This window comes from Dendrobates tinctorius, unplaced genomic scaffold (assembly GCF_039654945.1).
Source record: "Dendrobates tinctorius isolate UK_male_01 unplaced genomic scaffold, ASM3965494v1 ptg000017l, whole genome shotgun sequence".
NCBI lineage: Eukaryota > Metazoa > Chordata > Amphibia > Anura > Dendrobatidae > Dendrobates > Dendrobates tinctorius.
In genome coordinates this window covers 245,123-271,595 of record NW_027361685.1, presented here as the reverse complement: position 1 = coordinate 271,595, position 26,473 = coordinate 245,123, and the positions used below count along the sequence as shown (strand labels likewise).

At 43.1% G+C, this 26,473-nt stretch overlaps 1 protein-coding gene across 1 annotated transcript in view; it reads left to right on the top strand.

Annotated features, from left to right (window-relative positions):
- Window positions 1–18,832, top strand: part of LOC141082368 (uncharacterized) — a 65,292-nt gene extending 46,460 nt beyond the window's left edge. The window contains exons 3-7 of the mRNA XM_073566307.1: window positions 11,279–11,458; window positions 11,534–11,657; window positions 11,741–11,838; window positions 12,037–12,127; window positions 17,832–18,832. Of these exons, the coding sequence (XP_073422408.1) occupies window positions 11,279–11,458; window positions 11,534–11,657; window positions 11,741–11,838; window positions 12,037–12,127; window positions 17,832–18,691 (1,353 nt within the window). The 3' untranslated portion in view covers window positions 18,692–18,832. The remainder of the gene's footprint in view (window positions 1–11,278; window positions 11,459–11,533; window positions 11,658–11,740; window positions 11,839–12,036; window positions 12,128–17,831) is intronic.
- Window positions 18,833–26,473: the final 7,641 nt, after the last annotated feature.

The following is a 26,473-nucleotide window of genomic DNA, read 5'->3' as shown; positions in this document are numbered from 1 at the left end:
CTGGAACTTGGTAAGAACGTGATAACACAGTTCATCTCAGCATCATAGGATCATCGTCCTCTGGTTGTCAGGTTAGACACTTTAATTGTGGCTGTCAGTGGTGGATACTGCACTTGTGACTGTCAGTGGTGGATTCTGCACTTGTGGCTGTCAGTGGTGGATACTGCACTTGTGGCTGTCAGTGGTGGATGCTGCACTTGTGGCTGTCAGTGGTGGATGCTGCACTTGTGGCTGTCAGTGGTGGATACTGCACTTGTGACTGTCAGTGGTGGATACTGCACTTGTGACTGTCAGTGGTGGATACTGCACTTGTGGCTGTCAGTGGTGAATACTGCACTTGTGACTGTCAGTGGTGGATACTGCACTTGTGACTGTCAGTGGTGGATACTGCACTTGTGGCTGTCAGTGGTGGATACTGCACTTGTGGCTGTCAGTGGTGGATACTGCACTTGTGGCTGTCAGTGGTGGATACTGCACTTGTGGCTGTCAGTGGTGGATACTGCACTTGTGGCTGTCAGTGGTGGATACTGCACTTGTGGCTGTCAGTGGTGGATACTGCACTTGTGACTGTCAGTGGTGGATACTGCACTTGTGACTGTCAGTGGTGGATACTGCACTTGTGGCTGTCAGTGGTGGATACTGCACTTGTGGCTGTCGGTGGTGGATACTGCACTTGTGACTGTCGGTGGTGGATACTGCACTTGTGACTGTCGGTGGTGGATACTGCACTTGTGACTGTCGGTGGTGGATACTGCACTTGTGGCTGTCGGTGGTGGATACTGCACTTGTGGCTGTCGGTGGTGGATACTGCACTTGTGGCTGTCGGTGGTGGATACTGCACTTGTGGCTGTCGGTGGTGGATACTGCACTTGTGGCTGTCGGTGGTGGATACTGCACTTGTGGCTGTCGGTGGTGGATACTGCACTTGTGGCTGTCGGTGGTGGATACTGCACTTGTGGCTGTCGGTGGTGGATACTGCACTTGTGGCTGTCGGTGGTGGATACTGCACTTGTGGCTGTCGGTGGTGGATACTGCACTTGTGGCTGTCGGTGGTGGATACTGCACTTGTGGCTGTCGGTGGTGGATACTGCACTTGTAATTAACACAGTCTATTACTCAGTAATCATAGCTTTGTTACCTTCTGGGACTTCTGGATAGCGGCATTCTTCTTGCAACTGATAAGAATCAATAAAGTTTAGAAATATGAAAAGTCTTAACGTAATTTCAGTATCTTGCTTGAAGTCTTCATTCCCTATTCTATACCAAATCTGGTAATTTTCCTATCCTATAATATCACAGCGTACCATAGCAATCAGCAATATCCATATAATTATTATCAGAATTTGTACCGTATATGGATTTCAATGTTTGAAATAATAAACCAATAATAAGTGATAATACATTATTATCCATATTCTTCATGTGATAGAACATTTTTTATGTCATAGGTGTAATTACCTTTTCCAACCCATAGGTGTCACTGTGTTTTATGTAACCAGTGTTTTCATCTTTATTAATAAGGAATATATTTATTATACTAATAATATGTAGGAATGTAAAGCCATGAACCAAAATAAGAATATATGAGTGAGCGAATGAATGAATAAAAGAATTGTTGCATATAACTCAGAACTGAAACATTTTCCTTTGTAATGAAACCGTATCATTGTTATATTTAATGAAGCAAAATTCTATAGTAGATATTACTTTACTATTGATGAAAGAAAAAATAAAAATGTAAGAATTAAAATAAAAAATAGAATAAAAAATTAAATTAAAATAAGAATAAGAATAAAAATAAGGCCTTTATGTTGATGCAGAGTAGTTATGTCTTCAGTAACATATACCCTTAATATTTCCATGATCTGGATTATTTCATAATTGTCATAAACTTGTATTACCAAAACATTCAAATTATGCAACTTTGCATGTAATACTCCTCAGAAATGACTCTTTATAATACTCAAATGTTATTATACCCAATACTTATACCATTGTACCTTATTAATATTTCTTTTTTATTAAAATGTGTGAAGAAGAGGTATTAATCAAATGTGATGTAGTCAGGATCAAAAACACTTTTTCCCCATTAATACCGAAAAATATTGTTTTATGAAATAATTCATTTATCAAAACCAAAATTAAAAATAATTAATTTATAAATTGTGTAAATATTATACTTGCTTATACCATTATTTGTCTGAAGATGTGTAACCATTAAAACTAATTTGAATATTATAAAATTATCCTTTGGAAAAATTAATTTAAATGTAGATTTTCTTCATAAACCATTTTGATGTGCGATTGCACTTTGCGCTTATCACAATTAACTAAATCAAGAAATTACTATAGAAATATAGAAATATATGTTGTGTAGATAATATTTCATTATATCTTAATATTCTAGTAATTTAACTGATCTGCATATTTCTCCTAAAGACAGTTTGTTTTTGTTTTTTGTTTTTTTATTGCATTCAGAATCCTGAGGCCTCACACACACCAAACGTATCACATTACTCGCTCAGCAGCTGCTCCTACACTCAGTCACTGTCACTCAGACTGTGTCACATATTATCCCACATACAGAGGTGTGATGAATACACGTATTTTAACCCAAATTATCCTAATTATCAATGCATTGTAAACTATTTAAATTTAGTCTTAATATTTCTTTGAATATTCCCCAAATACACATGACATAAAAATATATTGTATAGCTATACTTGACATTTAGGCTGAGTTCACACGTGGCGTTTTTTTCGCGTTTCCGCGGCGGTTTTAACCGCGCGATTTTGCCGCGAAAACGCGAAAAATAAGCATCCCATGCATTCCTATGGGATTCCGCAATGCTGTGCTAATGCTGCGGTTTTTACCGCGGCGGAATCGCTTCGCGGTAAAAACCGCAGCATGCTCATTAATTTTGCGGAATCGCGGCGATCCCGCACCCATAGGAATGCATTGTTCCGCTTACTTCCCGCAAGTGGCTGTGCACACCATGCGAAAAGTAAGCAGAGCAATTGCGGATGGTACCCACGGTCCGGAGGAGAGGAGACTATCCTCCGGGCTTTGGGTACCATATCCCTGTAAAAAATAGAATTAAAATAAAAAAATATTGTTATTCTTACCTTCCGGCGTCCCGCGCAGCCTTCCCGCCTCTCTCCACGCTTCCGTTCCCAGTAATCCTTTGCGAAAATGCCCGCGATGGCGTCCGTTCTCGCGGGATCGCGAAGTCTCGCGGTAATTCGTGATGACGTCGCGCGAATGACCGCGAGAACGGACGTCATCGCTGGCATTTTCGCAAAGGATTACTGGGAACGGCTGCGCGGGACGACGGAAGGTGAGAATAACACCATTTTTTATTTTTTTTAACATTCTATCTTTTACTACTGATGCTGCATAGGCGGCCTCAGTAGTAAAAAGTTGGTCACACTCGTCAAACATTATGTTTGACGAGTGTGACCAACCTGTCAATCAGTTCTCCAAGCGATGCTACAGATCGCTTGGAAAACGCTAGCGTTTTGCAAGCTAATTACGCTTGCAAAATGCTAGTTTTTCCGTGGGAAAATCGCGGGAATTTAAAATGCGACTTTCCCGCGGAATGGAATTCCGGAATTCTCGTGGTAATTTCCGCGAGAGTTCCGGTACGTGTGCACTTAGCCTTAGGCCTGGAAAAAAATTCCATTGGTTTGCAAAAGTTGAGACCCTCCTTAAAAATTCTTTTCCTAAAGAACAGGGACATAGTATACTGGTATACTTATTATTAGAACAAGGTTCAAATTTCATATACTGTGGTAGTCATTCATAGAATCATAGAATCGTAGAGTTGGAAGGGACCTCCATCTGGTCCAACCCCCTGCTCATAGCGGGATTCGCTAAATCATCCCAGTCAGATGTCTGTCCAGCCTCTGTTTGAAGACTTCCATTGAAGGAGAACTCACCACTTCTCGTGGCAGCCTGTTCCACTCATTGATCACTCTAACTGTCAAAAAGTTTTTTCTAATATCTAATCTGTGTCTCCTCCCATTCAGTTTCATCCCATTGCTTCTAGTCTTTCCTTGTGCAAATGAGAATAAAGTTGATCCTTATACAATGTGACAGCCCTTTAGATATTTGTAGACAGCTATAAAGTCTCCTCTCAGTCTTCTCTTTTGCAAACTAAACATTCCCAAATCCTGCAACCTTTCCTCATAAGACAGGGTTTGCAGACCGGTCACCATTCTGGTCGCTCTTTTCTGAACTTGCTCCAGTTTGTTGATGTCTTTTTTAAAATGTGGTGCCCAAAACTGGACACAATATTCCAGATGAGGTCTGACCAAAGAGGAGTAGAGGGAAATAATGACTTCACGTGATCTAGACTGTATGCTTCTGTTAATACATCCTAGAATTGCATTTGCCTTTTTTGCTGCTGCATCACACTGTTGACTCATATTCAGTCTGTGATCTATTAGTATACCCAAGTCTTTTTCACATGTGCTGTCACTTAGCCCTATTCCTCCCATTCTATATATGCTTTTTTCATTTTTATTGCCCAGATGTAGTACTTTGCATTTCTCCCTGTTAAAAACCATTCTGTTAGTTGCTGCCCACTTCTCCAGTTTATTTAAATCTTTTTGAATCCTCTCTCTCTCTTCTCTAGTATTAGCTATCCCTCCTAGCTTTGTGTCATCAGCAAATTTAATCAGTTTACCCTCAATTCCTTCATCTAAATCGTTGATAAAGATGTTGAACAATACAGGGCCCAGGACAGAGCCCTGTGGTACCCCACTTGAGACATTCTTCCAACTGGATGTGCAGCCATTTACGACCACTTTTTGGGTTCGATCACTAAGCCAGTTATGAATCCACCTAACAGTTGCCTTGTCCATTCCATACTTAGTCATTTTTTCAATAAGGATTGTATGAGAGACTTTGTCAAATGCTTTGCTGAAGTCAAGATATACTATATCTACAGCATTTCCTTGATCCACCCAATCAGTGATACCGTCATAGAAGGAAATTAAGTTAGTCTGACATGACTTATTAGTTACAAACCCATGCTGACTCTGTTTAAACACTTCATTCTTATCCAGGTATTGAGATACATGTTGTTTAATAATTTGTTCAAAGATCTTTCCTGGTATAGAAGTCAGACTCACCGGCCTATAGTTCCCTGGGTCCACCTTCTTCCCCTTTTTTGAAGATAGGAACAACATTTGCTCTTCTCCAGTCTTCTGGCACTTCTCCTGTTCTCCAAGAATTTTCAAAGATTATGGAGAGGGGTTCAAAAATTTCTTCTGCTATCTCCTTCAGTACTCTGGGGTGTAATTCATCTGGACCTGGAGACTTGAATTCATTTAGGTTAGCTAAGTGTTTCCTCACTATCTTTCTGTTTATAGATATCCTGGATTCTTCTATTCCCTTAATAGGACAGTGAATAACAGTTGATGTTACATTTCCTTTCTGAGAGAAAGCAGATGCAAAATAGGAATTTAAAAGTTCAGCCTTCTCAACATCCTGTCTTACCATTTCATCATTTTCATCCTGTAAAAATCCTATAGCATCTTTGACTTTTCTTTTACTTTTGACATATCCCCAAAATCCTTTATTATTGTTTTTGACATCTCTTGCAAGCCTCAATTCATTTTCAGCTTTAGCTAATCTGATTTGTGCCCTGCAGGTTCTGCAGACAGCATTATATTCTTCTTTAGATATGCCTCCCTCTTTCCATTTTATAAACCTTTTTTTTCTTTTTAGCATGTGCTTAAGTTCTGTGTTCATCCATCCTGGTTTCCTTAAATGCTTCCTATTCTTCCCTCTTTTCGGAATTGTTAACAACTGTGCTTTGAGAATTTCATTTTTCAAGATTTCCCATCCCTCCTGGACATTTTTGTCTTTTAGGATATCCAGCCATTGGATCCCTCCAATTCTCTTTCTGAATCCCTTAAAATCTGCCTTTCTGAAATCTAACCTTGACGTCTGAGTCTTCACAGGTCTTCCGCCTCTAGTTATCCAAAATTCTAAAATAGCATGGTCACTACCTCCTAGGGTCCCAGCCACTTTTACCTCCTCAACCATTTCCTCCCTGTTTATAAGGATTAGATCCAAGGTAGCAGTTCCCCTTGTTTTCTCCCCTACCTTTTGGAAGATAAAGTTGTCAGCAAGAGAGGATAAGAATTTCCTTGACCTGTTAGTTTTGCCTGAGAGAGATTCCCAACAAATGTCTGGATAGTTGAAATCTCCCATGACAACTATGTCATATTTTTTGGAGAACTTGGCCATTTGATGCATAAAGAGTTCATCCATATCTTCAGCTTGCACAGGCGGCCTGTAGTAAATGCCTACAATGGTGTCCTTTCCATTGTTCTGTCCTTGTATTCTTACCCAAACAGTTTCCACAGAACTCCCAGTCTCTGAAGCTTGGATCTCTGTGCAGATATATGCGTTTCTAACATACAATGCGACACCTCCTCCTCGTTTATCAAATCTGTTTCTTGCAAATAAGTTGTATCCTTCTAGTCTTGTATTCCAATCATGTGTATTGTCCCACCAAGTTTCAGTGATTCCAATGACATCATATTTCTTTTCCTGTGTTAGTAGTTCCAATTCTCCTTGTTTGTTGCCCATGCTTTGTGCGTTAGTATAGAAGCATTTTAGTTTGTGATTGGTTTCTCTTTCTCCAATATTTTTATTAATTATATTCTTTCGTCTTTGTTCTTCCTTTCCACTTCTAATAGCAGAGTTCTCAATAGCATTTGTCAGGTGTATGGCTTTTTCTGGTCTTTTGCTTCCCTTCCCATGTTGTTCTAGTTTAAAGCTCTCCTTACAAGTGTAGCAAGGCGACTTCCAAATACATGCTTTCCAGTCTTCGTAAGGTGCACCCCATCTCTAGCAAGTAGTCCATCGTATAAGTAGTTCACTCCGTGATCCAGAAATCCAAATCGTTGCTGACGGCACCATCGACGTAGCCAGTTGTTCACCTGTAGAATCTTATTCCACCTCCTTGTTCCATGGCCATCCACTGGGAGGATGGAAGAGAAGACCACCTGCGCTCCCAGTTCTTTCACTTTCTTGCCTAAGTCTTCAAAGTCTCTGCAGATGGTTTCCAGGTCGTTTCTTGCGGTGTCATTTGTCCCCACATGTAGTAGCAGGAATGGGTAGTCATCTGTAGGTCTGAAGAGTCCTGATATCCTGTCAGACACATCTTTAATTTTTGCACCTGGAAGACAGCACATTTCTCTTGAAGTTATATCCGGTCTGCAGATAGCGGCCTCTGTTCCTCTCAACAGGGAATCCCCCATGACCACCACTCTCCGTTTCTTCTTCACAACATTTTTCTTTCTCCATCCAGGAGGACTCTGAAGGCGTACAAGGTTGCTGTTTGTGGGCAAAGTCTTATCCTGATGTATTTCTTCATCGTTTTCCTGCGTGAGAGCCTGGTACTGGTTTCTGAGCAGTATGGGTGCTGACTGCCTCCTGATCCTCCTGCTTCTCTGGGTCACATGTCTCCATTCCTCTGTTTCTTCAGGTGCACTTCGAATTTCTTCTCCTTCTCAAGCCATGCAGTAAAGGAACACACACAGAACACATTTTAAAATGCAGTTAGTCATTTCCTTTTAAGTGTTAAATATAAAATCATGCAATTATTGCAACTTCCTGTGTAAATAAAGGCATAAATCCTTGTAAGAGAATTTTTCCGATTAAGTCCTGCTTTGAAATGAAAATTCTAAGGAAAAATAAGAGAAGGTTAATATCATATTCATAATTCTAAATATTATTACTGATGTAGATTTTAATTTTCACTAAAAAATACAGTTCTACAATCTCTACTTCTACAAACACTCTATATATACTGTATGAATATGTATATACAAAACTATAGAACTACAGGATTATACTCTATAAAATAATTACATATAACTAATTGTATAATTCTTTTGCACAATATATATATAATTACTTTTTCTAGCCAATTCCTACACCCACTCTTTCCCTGTAAAAGATGTCTTTAAATATTCTTGCTACTTTGAAGTTAACGGATTTTCTGAGCTGCTCTGATGGACCCGTCAGCTCAAAGTCAATGATGTCACTCACCACCTGCTTCTGTCTGTCACATTCGGCCATCTTTTTTACAGAAAGAAGATCAAAACTCATCATTTTTCTTAATTCAATCTGTGTCTTTTCGGTGATCCTTTGGTGATTCCATAAGGCTTATAACAAACGTGATTTTCTTCGTGCTTCATAAATTTGATTTTGGGGAAAACTCATTTTAGAAGGCTTTGCTAATACAGGCTTCTGATAAGATTTTACTCTGCCTGTCTTCACAAAATTAGCACGATTTACTTTCCTTTCACGATTCTCGTGTCTTCTGGCAAAATCAAGGGATTGCGCACATTCCAATAAAGAATCTTTTTGTGACGCAATAACACGAGATGCAGGATTTAGAAACCAAAATTTGCTTACAAAACTCCTTATGAGGGACGGTGTTTTGACATTCTCACTCAGCATTTTGTACAGACGTTCATATATAGACATAAACGTGAAAGTACATTCCTTCCGACCAATCCTTAATTTTTGAAGAATATCAATATCTGGATGATTTTCATTTGATGAACAAAAAATTAGACTTTGTAATCTGTCTTTATCATTTAAGTTCTCATGTGTTTCACCAGATAACTTTAAAGTCAATCTCCTAGCAAAGGTTACAGGGATCCACATTTTGGACAACTGATTCTTCTCCTCGTTAGATAAATCAAATTTGTCAACACAGCTTTCAAAAACCTCAGAGTTTCTACAAACATGGATTTTGTTATCATATGCAGGAATGATTTTGCATATTTTTAGCAAACTTTTCCTTACTTTACTTCGGAGTTGGGCCTGTGAGTCGTCTATTTTTAGTGGTCCGTCTTTCCCTTGTACGTCCTCTACGTCAATTCTGAAGTCTCCTCCTACTTCTCCATCTTGTTCCACGTCTGCAAGGTCACCTTGAATGGCTGCTGCTACTATTTGCCTTTCATCTTGTAACTGCTTTTCCACATTACAATGTATCTCGGGAACATCACTATTTTCCTTTACACAATCATTTTTGGATTTCTCTGACACAGATCTATGAAATATATCTACCATCTGTAGAATATTTTTTAATCTCTCTCTTTCTCTATTGAAAAACTTAGAATCTAACTTCTGATTCTCCAGTTCACACTCTGCATATAAGCTAAGCCATAATACTTCTGGATTAGACTTGTCTACAGACTTAAATTTCAATTTACTCTGCTTAGCATAAGAATTAATGACATCCATTTTATTTCTCTTACCTTGAAATGTCTCAGCTTGTTCCTTTGATGGACAACGCTGGGCTCTTGTCTTCACACGTCTGGCTTCAGCACGTCTGGCACTTTGGCACTTGTAGTACTTCTCAATCTATCTGGCAATTCTTAGTCCTCACTTCTAGGTTCTGTCTGATTCTTGTGAGTAGTGGAGTTCCTGATAACTTGCACATATGACTGACGTTAGCAAAGTTCAATCCCCCTTTTGGGCAAGTTGAGGGAAATCCGCAAAAAAAATACAAAAATTCAGATGTGGCTGGCTCTCCAATGTAAAATAATGTGAGTCTTGTAAAATACTCAGGACTAGTTACCAGATAAAAATGTAGTGGTTTATTTGGTTTCTTCCATCAAAGAAAAGATTATTACAGAAAAACATAAAAATAGGAGAAAGAGAGATTGTCCATTAGTTCATAGCTAAGCTTGTAACCTTCTTTCCTGGAACTCTGAAAAGACATGTGTCCTGTAGTGCGTAGCTTCTCTGGATGTGAGTTGGATTAACATACCAGCTGTTGAGTTATGTCCGTGCAGAGATGACATCTTGCGTCTCTGTCTCATGTTGGTGAGGGAAGGAGCGAGCGACCTCTAGAGTGAGCCATGAATTATATACGTCTCCTAAAGCACGTGATCCAGGTATATATATGGAGTTGTCCTGTACCATGAGCCAAACTTACAAAAATAGCCTATGTCGTGTCAGCTAAAGCAATGTACAGAACTGAGTCTTATACGAAATTAACGGATTATTAATATTTAACAAACGCATGCCAATGCCACATGCGGCATGTGGAACGCACGCCAAGGCCACATGCGGCATGTGGAACGCACGCCAAGGCCACATGCGGCTTTGATGGCATCTTCCCTTTAAACTGCCATGGTTTTTGTTGCAGCCGCTCCTGTGCCGTCCCTGCGGTGTTCATATATGTTATGGTTCCAAAAAGAATTAATTTGTAAAAAAAAAAAAAAAAAAATGTTTCACTTGTTAAAAAATAGTAAAATGTGTCTTCTGCTTTATGTTTTTCTTTTTACAAGAATTGTTGGAGCCAATTTTTCATTAGAAACGTTTTAATATCGGCTTTTTCTGGTGTTTTTCTTGTAATATAGGAAAGCCTAAGGCCAGAAATAATCCCCATAAATCACTGTACATGGAGACTTTGGGATCAGATCATTTCTGTCCGCGTTGATTGTGTAAACAAAAAATCTTTTCTAAAAGCCTCAAACTTCTGTGTGTGACTCAGAGCTCAGATCTAACGTGATAGAAGATTCCAGTGCGGGGAAGACGGGAAACCTTCATATAGACGGCCGGTGGGGATGGAGGCAGTGACCGACTCTGGCCACATCTGTCTCTAGAGCCGCAGTAGAAGATGAAGATGTCGTCCTCATCATGAAGGAGTTATTTCTCATGTCGCGTGTAATGAATATCTCCTGCAGTATTGCTAATGCCGATTCCAGTGTCGGTAATGAGACGAGAATTAGCGTTATGGAAGATGAGTCTATGAGGAACGTGTTCAGCTGCCGACTCCGAGGAGGAAACTGCTTGTTGTCTGTGGCCTAAATATATAGGTTTTATTAGTAGATGTCAGGGAAGAAAACTAAACCCTGTAAAATAATAAATCTCCTCATATGTTTCCCTTATTATCTCCAGTAATTGTATTATTACACAGGATTCTTATGATGTTACATCGGAGCATCTTCTCATTCAGGTCTCTACAATATCGGATCCTCTCAGTGAAGATCTTCTACAAAAGAGAATTTTCCTGATTTACCCATCAAGGATGGATATGGACAGAGACAAGATGGTGGAGAGGATGTTACACCTCACCCTAGAGATCCTCTTCCGTCTCACTGGAGAGGTGAGAGATTCTGATGACGTCACATTACATCATTCTTATCTATGGGAATAACAGATGGACAGAACTGGAGAGGTGAGGACTCTGGAAATGTCTGGAGTGAGATTTATTAATGTGTCTCTCCATAACCAGGATTACACAGTGGTGAAGAAGACCTCTAGTGATCGCTGTCCGGACCCTGTGTCAGAGGGATGGGGAAGACCCCTGAGCCCAATCACGGGGCCTCCACCTCACCCCCTGATCCATGAGGACATCAATGACCAGAAGATCCTAGAACTCATCTACAAGATGACTGAGCTGCTGACTGGAGAGGTGACACTGCTGGGACATTATACAGTAACGCTATGAAGGGATCGGGGGATGACGGTATATCATTGTATGTGTCAGGTTCCTATAAGGTGTCAGGATGTCTCTGTCTATTTCTCCATGGAGGAGTGGGAGTATTTAGAAGGACACAGCGATCTGTACAAGAACGTCATAATGGAGGTTCCCCAGCCCCTCACATCTCCAGGTAATAGACAGGACTAAATACACACGGCCTATAATTATCTGTATGTAGAGAATGAATTCAGTCCCTGTATGTGTTTCCTCCAGATCTATCCAGTAAGAGGACAACACCAGAGCGATGTCCCCGTCCTCGTCTTCCACAGGACTGTAACCGAGAAGATCCCAGTGCTCCTCAGGATCATCAGGTAGATGGAGAGAAGGTGTCAGGAGATCTCCCCTATGATGTGTAGACGGCTGTGAAGGTCTTGTGCTCAGTCTTGTTTTATCCACCAGTATTATATGTTTTATACTTGTGTAATGAGAACGGTGGAGATGGCAGGATTAGAGCTGATCATAGATGGGACGTCTCCATCTGTCTGTGACTTTTACAATATTTGTTTCAGGGTGAAGATCTGACCCATATTAATACTACAGAGACACATGTGAGAGATGATGAGCGGTGTAAAGAGGAGATTCCCACATATGACTACCCAGGTGAGTAGTAACCACTGAATGCAGAGAAGTCACAGATTCCTCTCAGTCACCGGCTGTCGCTGCTTTATCGGTGGTGTAGTCCGGCCGTATTACCATGATCACCATTTTGCCTCTAGACCACAACATTCTCCTCCACCCAAAACTGTTCAAATGACTTTGGGCATTGAAAGCTCTTTTCTATAGAACTTACAACCTGGAGGATCCACATAACTCCTGGGATTAGTGTGAGGGTGATCCCTTAAAGCGAGATCTATATGATTGCTTGTACCTGACCCAATATAGGCCGAGTGCACACTTCAAGAGTCACACCGAACACAGAGTTAGATGTCTACTCCTTTCTCAGCAAAGGCTTGCACACAACTGAAGTTTATTCTTATAACAAAGTGACAGGAAATGGGTGTCACACAATCTCCTGAGTAGCCAGTGTCAGTCTATGATAGGTCCATTTCAGCTTCACTTCCATATATGGTATCCAGTATCTCAGCTTCTGCATTCCAAGGATTCCTTCCAGGGTGTTGTCTGAAGACACAGACGCCATCTTGGTATACCATATCTGAACTGACTTATATAAGGTTTAATAATTGATTTCATTATCCATTCTCTCCTTCACATTAGGAGACGCTGACCATTACCTGCCCAGATCTGTAACTATAAAGCCAAATGACAGCGTACGTAGAATGTGCTGACAAGATAGAAAATCACTTGTAGAAAAATCTTATGCTGGGCCTGTAAGAGAAAGCGGAGGGTAATGATGCTGTTGGCTTCCTAGATCCCTGAGATCTTATCGGATGAATCTTCTCTCCCTTCTGTGCTGCTGAATGTCTCATGGTCCCTACAAGACCAGGTCCAGTCTTTCTGACCAAACTTCCCTTTTATGAGCGACAACAGTAAATGTGCAGTGAGGCCAAGTGTGGATTTCTGTCCAACAACAGCAGAGTTTCCCTTTATCCTGACATTTCAGTTTGTATTAAAACCAACTAACTTCAGGGAGGATTGTGATAATCTACAGGACAAACATTCCACCTGTGCCATGATAGATCTCTAAGCTGTGCGTGGCTGAGGGCTGTAATATACATTTATTCCCGCCTGCAGGAGATGTGTTGGCTCCAGCCCTGGTGTCATGGATTCCCTCCACGTCATAAATTACATTGTTTTTGATCCTAAGGAATTCAGATTACTGCACAATCTCTCCTGAAATGGGGAGCAATATTATTATCTCTAATCTTCTGGTCAGGATTCATAGTAGCTCCAATGATCCACCATAAATGAGGGCAACTCTGGTTTACTGTTTAATCTGTATTTGTAGCTTTCAGTTAATGAGATTCTCGTGCTCTGGGGCGGGGCTGTGGGTGGGGCTGTGGGCGAGCCTTTATGTGGTGCTCTGATTACATATTCATCTGTATTGGCTTATGACAGGTCACTGATCCCTCACTGACCTGCCCCCCATTTTTATATAATAATAATCCTTATATAGCGCCAGCATATTCCTCAGCGCTTTACAGTTTAACAGTTTCAAAACACAAGTCATAAGTAATGTTAACAATACAATAATTAAAGCAAAATAAGCCGCCCCTGCTGGTGAGCGCTTACAATCTACAATGAGGTGGGGGAGATACAGAGTACAGGTGTGTATTTACAATGAAGGTCCAGCCATCTTGAGGGAGTGAGGGATGGATGGAGATAGTGAATGGGATACACACGCACACTTACACATACAATGACTTTGATTAGTGAACGTGATAGGCCGCTCTGAACAAATGTGTTTTAAAGGAACGCCTGAGACTATGCAAATTGTGGATAGTCATTTCTTGGGGTAGAGCATTCCAAAAGATTGGCGCAGCGCGGGAGAAGTCTTGGAGTCAGGAGTGGGAGGTACTGATTAGTGCAGATGCTAGTCGAAAGTCGTTTGCAGAGCGCAACAGTCAGGCCGATAGACAGAAATGAGGGAGGAGATGTAGGGGGGTGCTGCACTGTGGAGAGCTTTGTGGGTGAGAACAAGTACTTTGAATTGGATCCTATAATGAATGGGCAGCCAGTGTAAGGATTGGCAAAGAGTGGACGTGTCCGAGTACCGATTAGCCAGATGGATGACCCTGGTTGCTGAATTAAGGATGGACTGGAGAGGGGATAGTGGAGTAACGGAGAGGCCAATTAATAGAGCATTGCAGTAATAATAATCTTTATTTTTTATATAGCGCTAACATATTCCAGTTTGCACACATTATCATCACTGTCCCCAATGGGGCTCACAATCTAAATTCCCTATCTTTGGAATGTGGGAGGAAACCGGAGTACCTGGAGGAAACCCACGCAAACACGGGGAGAACATAGAAACTCCTTGCAGATGTTGTCCTTGGTGGGATTCGAACCCAGGACTACAGCGCTGCAAGGCTGCAGTGCTATCCACTGAGCCACCATGCTGCCCATAATCCAGGCGGGAGTGGATCAATGCTACAGTGAGGGTTTTTGTTGTTTCCATGGTGATAAGGCAGATTCTAGAGATGTTCTTTAGGTGTAAGCGGCAATAGCGGGCATGAGATTGTATATGGGATGTGAAGGAGAGATTGGTGTCAAACATAACACCCAGACAGCGCGCCTGCTGCCGTGGCGTTATTATGGTGCCACCCACGAGAGGGAAATGTCAGATTTAGGGAGGTTAGTAGACGGCAGGAGCAGAAGAATTTCAGTTTTTGAGCGGTTGAGTTTCAGATAGAGAGCGGACATGATGTTGGAGACTGCGGACAAACAGTCACTGGCGTTCTGTAGTACAGCGGGGCTAAGGTGGGGGGATGACATGTATAATTGTGTGTGTCATCAGCATAAAGATGTTACTGAAAGACAAATCTGATGGTTTGTCCAATTGGGGCGGTGTAGCGAGAGAAGAGGGCCAAGGACTGAGCCCTGAGGTACCCCGACATTGAGAGGAAGAGGAGATGACGTGGAGCCAGAGAACAAAACTCTGAAGGAGCAGTCGGAAAGATAGGAAGAGAACGAGTGATTGGAGCCTAGAGAGTAGGAGACGGTGGTCAGCAGTGTCGAAAGATGCAGAAAGGTCGAGAAGAATGAGCAGAGAGTGGTGACCATTACGTTTTGCTGTCAGAAGGTCATTGGTCATTTTGCGTGCAGTTTAAGTCAAATGTAGGGGCGGAAGCCGGACTGTGAAGAGTCTAGGAGGAAGTGAGTGGGAGAGTTAATAGGTAAGCCGGGAGTAGACAGGCGCTGCAAAAGTTTAGAGATGAAGGGGAGATTGCAGACTGGTCTGTAGTTAGTGCAGGATGGGTTGAGAGCGGGTTTCTTTAGTAATGGAGTAACGATGGCTTGTTTGAAGGAGGATGGGAAAATGCCCGAGGAGAGGTTAAAGATTGTAGTTAGGTGAGTTGTGATGACTGGAGAGAGAGACTGGAGGAGATGTGAGGGAATGGGGTCGGTCGTGCATGTAGTCGGACGAGAAGAAGACAGGAGTCTGGAGACTTCTTCTGTGATGGGATCAAATGTGGAAAGTGAGCCATGGGAATCACAGCACTTGGTGGTTGGGTGCAGATTTCCTGACGGATATTATCTATTTTTTCTGTAAAGTGGGAGGCCAGGTCATCAGCACAAATGTCTGTGATAGGGGCTTGTGCTTTTGGCCTGAGGAGGGAGTGAAAGGTGTCAAAAAGTTTCTTGGGGTTGTTGGCTAGTGAGGAGATCAGGGTGGTGAAGTAGTTCTGTTTGGCGAGGTGAAGGGCAGCGTTATAGGTTCTTAACATAAATTTGAAGTGGATGAAGTCTTCTGGTGTGCAGGTTTTTCTCCATAGGCGTTCAGCACTCCTAGAGCATCGCTGGAGAAGTTGAGTTTGTGATGTGAGCCAGGGTTGTTTTACTCTGTGTTTGGAGGTTCTGAGGGTGAGGGGAGCTACTTGGTCAAGGGTGCTTCTAAGAGTGTCGTTGTAGTGATGAACAGCCAGATCAGTACAGGAAAAAGAGGAGATTGGGGACAGTGATGAGTGTAGTCTCTTATAGACGCTACTACGCAGGCGCCGCCATCGCCGATGACAATTTGCTGGATGTAATTTTTTTTAAGCCTCACAATATCCACAATATTATAGGCATTATCACCAATAATATCAATGTTATTATATGCGTTATGTAATAATGGGGGGCAGGTCAGTGAGGGATCAGCGACCTGTCATAAGCCAATACAGAGGAATATGTAATCAGGGCACCACATAAGTCTCATTGACAGTTACAGGAATCGTTTGATTGCAGTGATTGCCTCAAAAGGTTGTGCAACAAAATATTAACCCTTTCACGCCAGAGCCTGTTTTTGCCTTTGTGACCAATTTTTTCAGCTCTGACCAGTGTCACTCTATGAGGTCATAACTCTAAAATGCTTCAACGAATCCTGGTGATTGTGAGAATGTTTTCTTGTGACATATTGTACTTTATGGTAGTGGTAACATTTATGTAATATGACTTGCGTTTATTTGTTAAAAAAAGGAAATTTCACAAATGTTGAAAATTTTGCAATGTTCACTTTTTTTTAATGCTCTTAAATCAGAGGGTCATATCGCACAAAATAGTTAATAAATTAACATTTCCCACATGCCTACCATCAGCACAATTTTGGAAACAATTTTTTTTTTTGTTAGGAAGTTATAAGAGTCAAAAGTTTACCAGCGATTTCTCATTTTTACAACAAAATTTACAAAACCATTTTTTTTAGGGACCACCTCACATTTGAAGTGAGTTTGGGGGGTCAATATGACAGAAAATACCCAAAAGTGTCACCATTCTAAAAACTGCACCCCTCAAGGTGCTCAAAACCACATTCAAGAAGGTTATTAACCCTTCAGGTGCTTCACAGGAATGAATGGAATGTGGAAGGAAAAAATAAACATTTCTATAACAAGAAATTTCCTTTAGACCTAATTTTTTTTACTTTCGCAAGGGTAACAGGAGAAAATGGATTATACGGCAGGGTTGAGAAGGGAAGGAGCGCCATTTAACTTTTTGAATGTAAAATATGCTGGAATAATTAGTGGTTGCCATGTCGTGTTTGGAGAGCCCCTGATGTGCCTAAACAGTGGAAACCCACAACAAGTGACCCCATTTTGGAAACTAGACCCCCCCCCCCCCAAGGAAATGTGTGATGGGCGTTTTGAGCTTCCAAGTGCTTCTTAGAAGTTAATTACGTAGAGCCGTGAAAATAAAAAGTCTTTTTTTTTTCCACAAAAAATGATCTTTTCGCCCTCCGTTTTTTTTTTCCAAAGGGTAACAGGAGAAATTGGACCCCAAAAGTTGTGTAATTTGTCATTGGTGTGCGCCAATTCACGAGCACTAGGGACAGCGCTAGTACTGGGCATTGTTCCCTGAGTTGGAGACATTTCTCCAGAAGCGCTCTTTGTCCTTCTTGTTGTACTGGTCCTTGTGTGTGAGGATGGATCAGAATCACTGCTCATTTCTGAGCTGCTACTAAAGCCCTCAAAATCCACATCGCCATCTGACACTGCACTTTCTTCACTGTCAGAACATAAAAGTGCATAAGCCTCCTCTGCACTATAATACTGACGGACCATTTTAACCATTTAACCCTAACAGTAACCCTAACTTTAGTCTAACTTTAGCCTAACAGTAACCCTAACAATAACCCTTACTTTAGCCTAACAGTAACCCTAACTTTTGCATTAACTGCAACCTGCCTTATCTGTTTTTCTGTTGACAGATGAAGTGAATGCCATTACTCCAGATATATCATCATCCATTCACAGCAAAGATCTGTCATCTGATCCTATGAAACAGGTCCCATCTTCTGATTCATTACTGACTACTAAGGAAAATCAAAGTCACAAAAGCAAAAGAGGCATTAAAAAACAAACTGCTCCTAAAGCAAAGAAGCCATTCTCATGTTCACAATGTGGGAAATGTTTTAACCACAAAGGGACTTTTATTAGACACCATAGAACTCACACAGGGGAGAAGCCTTTTTCCTGTTCAGAATGTGGGAAATGTTTTAACCAGAAAGGGAATCTTGATGAACACCAAAGAACTCACAAAGGAGAGAAGCCTTTTTCATGTTCAGAATGTGGGAAATGTTTTACTCAGAATTCAAGTCTTGTTAAACATCAGAGAATTCACACAGCAGAGAAGCCATATTCATGTTCAGAATGTGGGAAATGTTTTACTCAGAATTCAAGTCTTGTTACGCATGAGAGAATTCACACAGGGGAGAAGCCTTTTTCCTGTTCAGAATGTGGGAAATGTTTTAACCAGAAAGGGAATCTTGATGCACACCAAAAAACCCACACAGCAGAGAAGCCATATTCATGTTCAGAATGTGGGAAATGTTTTACTCAGAATTCAAGTCTTGTTACGCATGAGAGAATTCACACAGGGGAGAAGCCTTTTTCCTGTTCAGAATGTGGGAAATGTTTTAACAATAAATCAGATTGTGTTAAGCACCAAAAAACCCACACAGCAGAGAAGCCATATTCATGTTCAGAATGTGGGAAATGTTTTATCCGAAAATCACAATTGGTTAATCACCATGGAACTCACACAGGGGAGAAGCCTTTTTCCTGTTAATGTGGGAAATATTTTAACCAGAAAGCGCTTCTTGATCGCCATCAGAGCAGTCACACAGAGGAGAAGCCTTTTTCATTTTCTTAATGTGGGAAATGTTTTACTTGGAAATCAACTGTTAATAAACATCAGAGATGTCACATAGGGGAGAAGTCTTTTTTGTGTTCATAATGTTGGAATAGTTTTAGCCAAAATTGAATCTTCTTAAATGGGTTGTCTCCTGTCATTCCTCATGTTTGCTGACAAAAGGATAAAACTAAGTTTTATTAATTCCAAATATAAAACTATACCCATAATTCATCCCCTGAAGGTTAGTCAATAGGTGACTAATAGAAAAAACATGTACCCCACAGTTCAGTACAGTACATAGGGTGAGGTGATGTATACACACTCACTCTCCAAGCCTCTCATTTCTATGGGTTTCATCGTCCTCACCAAAGATGATTCATCAGGAGACTATTTAATATTGACCTATATTCAAACGAGACTAGACAAAAAAAAACTAAAATCATTTATCATGTTATCCAAAACAGTCAGAAAACTAGCCCATTATTGGCAGATCCCAGACCTCAAACTATATACTGTGTAAGTTTATAAGCCCCTCCAGTGTCAGGAATAGATAGTATGTGACAATACAGTATAATTCTTGTGTTTTTCTCCTATAGGGACTGCCCTAGTTTGGTAATGTAACTGCTGTTAATTAGTAGTGCAGACAAATTGTCCTAGACTAAACTCAGTCTTCAGACGGCCCAATATGTACCACTCAGGGAAAACTTACCTGCTCCAAAGATCATTAGCAGCTCCTAACTAATGGCCATGCTGCGGTCTGTCAGGAAATGAGTGCAATATCGTTATAAAGACTAGGGATATGTGCAATCATAATGTCTGGGAGATCTGTGCCATTATTTAGTATGAATATGGAAATTATCTCTGAAAGGTAAGTGTTCCCTGAGCGGTATATACGGGATTGTCACATACTATCTATTCCTGACACTGGAGGGGCTTATAAACTTACACAGTATATAGTCTGAGGTCTGGGATCTGCCAATATGGGGCTAGTTTTCTGACTGTTTCGGATAACATGATACATGATTTTAGGGTTTTCTTCATCTAGTCCCGCTTGAATATAGTTCAATATCAAATAGTCTCCTGATGAATGAATGAATCCAATGAATATTCATTTCTCTTAAGTAGCGGCACACATGACCGCCAGCAGCAGCAGGAAGCCGGTGGCTGACACTGCGCACTACTGAAGAGTAATGAATACTCACCGCTATCTCTGATGAACAGTCCCGGTGAGCACTCCGGCAGCTGTGCAAATAACGCTATAACAACGCATTCCCATGCAATCCTATGGGAATCCGCAATTGCTGTGCCCATGCCGTGGATTTTTCCGCTGTAGAATCGCATCGCAGTAAAATCCGCACCATGTCCATTAATTTTGCGGAATCTCGGCGATTCCGCTGCTATAGGATTGCATTGAAACGCTCACTTTACACATGTGGCTATGCCCACTATACGTAAAGTGAGTGCTTCATGTGCGGATGGTACCCAGGGTCTGGAGGAGACTTTCCTCCATGCCCTGTGTACCATATTTCTGTACAAAATAGAATTAAAATTAAAAAAATGGATATATCTACCCTCTGTCGGCCCCCAGCGATGCTGCCAGCAACTTCCGTTCCCAGGGATGCATTGCGCGAATGACCTTTGTGACGTCACGGTTGTCATCAGAGGTCATTCGCGCAATGCATCTCTGTGAACGGAAGTTGCTGGCAGCGTCGCTAAGGACCTGGAGGACTTTGGGGGATGACAGGGTAAGTATACACATTTTTTTATTTTTAACATTCTATCTTTTACTACTGATGCTGCATAGGCAGCATCAATAGTAAAAAGTTGGTCGCACTTGTCAAGCACTATGCTTGACAAGTGGGACCAACCTGTATCACTTTTTCAAGCGATGCTTCAAATCGGTTGGAAAGGGCTAGCATTATGGAAGCTAAAAACGCTTGCAAAATGCTAGTGTTTTGCCAGAAAACGCTTGCAAATTCCGCATGCATTTTACCCACGGCAGGGAGTTGTGGAAATGCTGCAGACAATTTTGCAGCATTTCTGCAGCGTGGGCACATAGCCTAAAACAATTGCTGGCATCGGAGCAGGATGCTGTGAGGGAGCCCTGGGTAGGTAAGTGTAATTTTTTTTTTTAATATTTTCTGATGGGGCCATGCATAACAGGACCGGGATGGGGCCCTGCATACTAGGATGAGATGGGGGCCCTGCATACCAGGATAAGGATGGGGCACTGTATACCAGGATAGGGATGTGACCACGCATACTAGCATAGGGATGAGGGTGATCATTTCTGCCAGGATAGGGATGAGTGATCCATGCATACTAAGTAAGGATGAGATGGCCATGTGTATCAGGATGGGGGTGAGGGGACCATACATACCAGGATAGGGGATATTAAGTACAGAATTGACCACACTTTTTGCGTTAATTTTTTTCCTAATTTCCTGCTCTAAAACCTAGGTGCATCTTTTAGTCCAAAAAATACGGTATATATATATTTTTTTTTTCAAAGGACTCATTCTTCATGTTTGGCATCATTAAAATAAAAACACTCATACTCCACTGGCGTGCCGGCTCCACTTCAGCGGTGTCGAGACTCACTGTCCCGGGGCTTATGTGATATTGAACATCAACAGGAGGCCAGGGCTGCGGCTGCTCTCTGACGGCCTCATGATGCTTGATTTGTCTGAAGGTGGGGACAGTGACGTCAGCGCTGATTGGGCACAGGGCTCACATGATGTAAAACCTCAAAAGAGCCCCAAGAACACAAGTGCCGACACCACTGAGACGGTGCCAGCATGGGAGGTTTGTGTAAGTGTTTTTATCGTAACAGGACCAAACATGAGGAATGAGAAGGGGTTGTCCAACTAGTTGTCAACCTCTTTATCAAAAATCCCACACAGGGAAAAGTCATTATTATACCTAGAGCGTGAGAAATGAATTACAGGAAAATCATTTTTTGTTGACCTTCAAAAATAACTCCGACGAGGAGAACCTATATATATTATTCACAAATTGTACAAGAACATGATGCACGCGGCGTGCGTTCAAGGATGGAATATTGTATGGAAGTTTTATAGGATAAATTCAAGGATGAATATTATATGGGAGTTTATTCGGACTCCCATGACAGCACCACGAGAGAGGGGATCCGCCCTTCGGGAACAGGAAACCTACAGATACAAAAGGGCGGCACCTCTCCCACGCATCAGTTGGTTTCCTGTTCCTGAGGGGACGGGATCCTACAGACCGGATCCCAGGCCGGCCGGCCGGTACAGGTAGCGAGGGGGTCTCCTACCTCGGCCTGGTGCGGAGCTCCTGGAGGACGCCACTGTGGCCCAGGATGGGTGGCACGGCGGTGGTGGATACAGCAGGGAGCGGCATCCGGAGGAGGTCCGTCTCCATATGTGCGCCGCCGCCGGTAAGTATGCCCCCCGGGGGCTCCCTGCTCTGGCGGTGCGATCGCGGTGGATTGAGGGGGGGCGGCGCAGCTGCAGGGCGCTGGGGCCGGGGAGTGCTCCATGGTGGAGCGCCCGGGCGTCCCGCGTGACTTCAGGTCACGTCAGAATCGTGGTGATGTCAGGGGGCGGAGCCTCGGGGCGCTTCCGGGTCGGCGGCGCCACTGCGCAGGCGCGGGGACCCAAGATGGCGGCGCCCATCGGGAGGACGCCGGTATGCGCCGGTTCCCCTGCCCAAAGCGGCGCCAGCTGGGGAGGGGGGCCCTATTAGGGGGGAGGGCACGGCAAGAGGAAATCTGTCCGGAGGAGGGGTATATAGGCAGGACCCTAGATGGGTGCCTTTCCTTGGCCACATTATTGCAAGCCAGTAATGGAGAGCAATCAGGAGCAGCAGCAAAAGCAGCAGCAACGGCGGCAACAGCGACAATCTTCACTGCTGCCCCTGGATGACCTTAGGCAGGTCAAACAGAAGAAGAAAGAGGCCCGTGACAGTAAGGAGCATCCGGGACGAAGTGACCAGTCCAGTCATAAAAGCTCCTCTAGGCGGTCAGGAGCAGCGACTGAGAAAAATCCCCCTCATTCTCCGGTACTTGATTGTGGCACTGGTAAGTGATCTTCGTGAATGTTCACTCAGTGACGGGGCCTCCTTCTGTGTTTTATTCTAGGGGAAGAAAGCTACGAGTAAAACCAGACACAGGGAATGCGCACTCTGTGCATGCCCGTTACCAGATTCATGCCCCAAAAAGTTATGTCCCCCCTGTATCCAGCAGGCAGTGGCATAGGAGTCGCCCGCAGTAGCGGCGTGTTTAAGGGATATAGTAAGGGCAGAGATGAAGGAAACCCTAAAATCCCTGTCCCAACCAGAGAGTGTAAGGGGTGAGGACCTGGTGGAGTCGGATTCCTCGACAGAGTGGAGGAGAAGTAAGGGCTCCCATATTTCATTTCCCTCGTCCTCAGAAGAAGAGGACTCTGGTCTGTTTTGCCTGCCGCTCGACCGAGTAGACAAATTGGTAAAAGCGGTCAGAGGAACAATGGAGGTGGAGGAGCCGAAGCCTCAATTCAATTATCCATGCAGGATGTGATGTTTGGGGGGGCTGGAGCAGAGGAAGCGTAGGGTCTTCCCACTAAACGAAAAGATCCAGGATCTCATCCGCAGAGAGTGGAAAAAGCCAGATAAAAGAGGGTCGCTACCACCAGCCCTCAAGCTTAGATATCCCTTTGACGATTCAGCAATGAATACTTGGGACAAGGCCCCCAAATTAGATGCAGCTATTGCGAAAGCATCGAAAAGATCCTCGCTACCCTTTGATGACATGGGGTCCCTTAAAGATCCTCTAGACAGGAAGGCAGATACCTTCCTTAAAAATACCTGGGAAATGGCAGCCGGTTCCTTAAGACCAGCAGTAGCATCGACTTGCACGGCCAGGTCCATGGTGGTCTGGTTGGACCAGATAGAGTCGCAGTTAAAACAAGGAACATCTAGACAGGAAATCCTTGAGGCCCTACCAATAATCCAGGATGGCACAGCCTTCCTAGCAGATGCCTCGGCTGATGCAGTCAGAATGGCCGCCAGGGCAGCAGGACTCTCTAATGCGGCTCGGAGAGCCCTGTGGCTGAAGTACTGGCCGGGAGATATTCAGTCCAGGGCGAAACTCTGTACTATCCCGTGTGAGGGGGAATATTTATTCAGAGCAGTCCTGGACGAACTACTGGAGAAGGCCGGGGATGATAAAAAGAAATTCCCAAATCTTTTGTCCCCATCTTAACGACGTCCGTTTAATAGAAGGAGATTCGGTCAAGGGAGAAGGTGTAACCCTTCACCTAATAGAGACCGTCCCAGATGGGAGGATAGAAGAAGAAGAGGTACGGGCTTCATGTTCAGACGCTCGTCGAGAGAGCGAAAAAGACAGAACCAATGACTAGCAATTCCCGTGGGGGGTAGACTGTCATCCTTCCTCCCAGCATGGCTACAGGTCACCAATAGTGACTGGGTGCGGAATGTGATATCCGCCGGACTCAGGTTGGCGTTCACTCAAGTCCCACGGGATACCTTTAAACCAACACCCTTAACGTTCTGATAGAGGTTCCAGAGTCTGAGAGAGGAAGAGGATTCTACTCTCCCTTATTTCCTAATCCAAGAGCCGGATAAAACATTCAGAACGATTATTTGCGTTTCCTTAAAGAATTTTTGGTTAAACGCACCTTTAAAATGGAATCCATTAGTTCTACAATAAAGATGCTGTTTGAAGGGTGGTTTATGGCGGTAGTGGACTTAAAAGACGCATACTATCATGTGCCCATCCACGCAGATTTCCAGCAGTTCCTGAGAGTGGCGGTATCAATAGACGGTATAATCCGTCATTATCAATATAGAGCCCTTCCCTTTGGTCTCTCAGCAGCGCCCCGGGTATTTACAAAAATAGTGGCCGAAGTTATGACTCATTTACGGGAAGTTGACATCTTTATTATCCCATACTTGGATGATTTTTTGATTGTGGGAAATTCAGTGGATCATTGTCTATCTCAGATAAAAAAAGCTAAGTCCAGATTAGAGAACCTCGGATGGATAATAAATTACGAGAAGTCCCGATTTCAGCCCTTAAAGGTCCAGAAGTTTCTAGGCTTGCTGTTAAATTCAGAAACTCAGCAGTGTCTGTTACCGGTAGATAAATTACAGCAGCAGGTTCTTCGGGCAATCGATAGACCCTCCATGACCCCCAGGCAGGCCATGTTCCTGTTAGGCTCCCTAACCTCATGTATCCCAGCGGTCAAGTGGGCACAATTCCACACTAGGGCCCTTCAGAATGACGTCCTGGTTAATAGCAGAACCTTAGAGGGCTTCTTGCAGGGTCAGGTATTGCTAAGCCCCTCAACTATTACATCTCTTAGGTGTTGGCTCGATGTCGGAAATTTAGCCTCGGGGGTGCCCTGGGTGATACAGATAACCCGCGTAATAACCACAGACGCTAGTCCTTGGGGTTGGGGGGCCCATATGGGGGACATAGTGGTACAGGGACAGTGGGACTCCGATGCTGAGATCTAATCTAACCAGAGGGAGCTGCTGGCGATTGAATTGGCCATTAAAAAACTCATTATGTATCTACAGGGCCATCATGTGAGGGTACTCTCGGACAACCAGGTAGCGGTAGCCTATGTCAACCACCAAGGTGGAACCCGCTCCAACGCCCTGATGCGGATAACGGAACGTCTCCTTCAGATAGCAGAGAAAAATTTTCTATCTTTAACCGCGCTCCACATCAGCGGAAAAGACAGCATGAAGGCAGACTTTCTAAGCTGCAGGGCCCTAAGGCAGGGAGAATGGGCCTTAAACTCAGACATCTACAACCAGATTGTCCGCAAATGGGGTCAACCGGAGGTGGACCTCTTTGCCACCAAGGAAAACAGGAAGGAAAAACTTTGTTCCCTAAATCCCAGGGAAAATCCACTGGCCGTGGACGCCCTCCTAATAAAATGGGACTTCTCGCTGGCTTATGCGTTTCCGCCTTTGAATCTTCTACCTCTGGTAGTGAGGAAGATCAGGGAAGACAGGGCAAGAGTCATATTGATTGCCCCCTTCTGGCCCAGAAGGACCTGGTTTGCATGGTTGAGGACCATGTCAGTAAGCGATCCTTGAGTACTGCCGAACCTTCCAGATCTCCTCTACCAGGGGCCAGTCAACCACCCACAAGTAGCGGGACTCTGTTTGACGGCATGGTGTTTGAGAGGACACTATTGAGGGATAGAGGGTTCTCAAAAAATGTAATCGATACACTCCTAAAAAGTAGGAAACAAACCACCACAGGTATATATGCTAGAACCTGAAGGCGATTCCTGTTCACCTGTGAGTTTAATATCAGGGATGGAATACCCGTAAAACAGATTCTAGAATTCCTCCAAGGGGTCTCGAGTTGGGCCTTTTCACTAGTACATTGAAAGTACAAGTTTCAACTTTAGGGGCCCTATTTGCATGCGACATTGCCGGTAACCATTGGGTAGCGAGATTCATTAAGGCAGTTACCAGATTGAGACCCATACTCAAAGATAGGTGTATGCCTTGGGACTTAAATTTAGTCTTGACAGCCATGACAGAAACCGTTTGAACCTCTGGATTCTGCTTCACTAAAAATGATATCACTTAAGACAGCCTTTTTGGTAGCAATAACATCTGCACGTAGAATAATCGACATACAGGCACTTTCCAGATTGCCCCCTTACACAGAATTCTTACAGGATAGAGTAATCCTAAGGCCAGACCCGG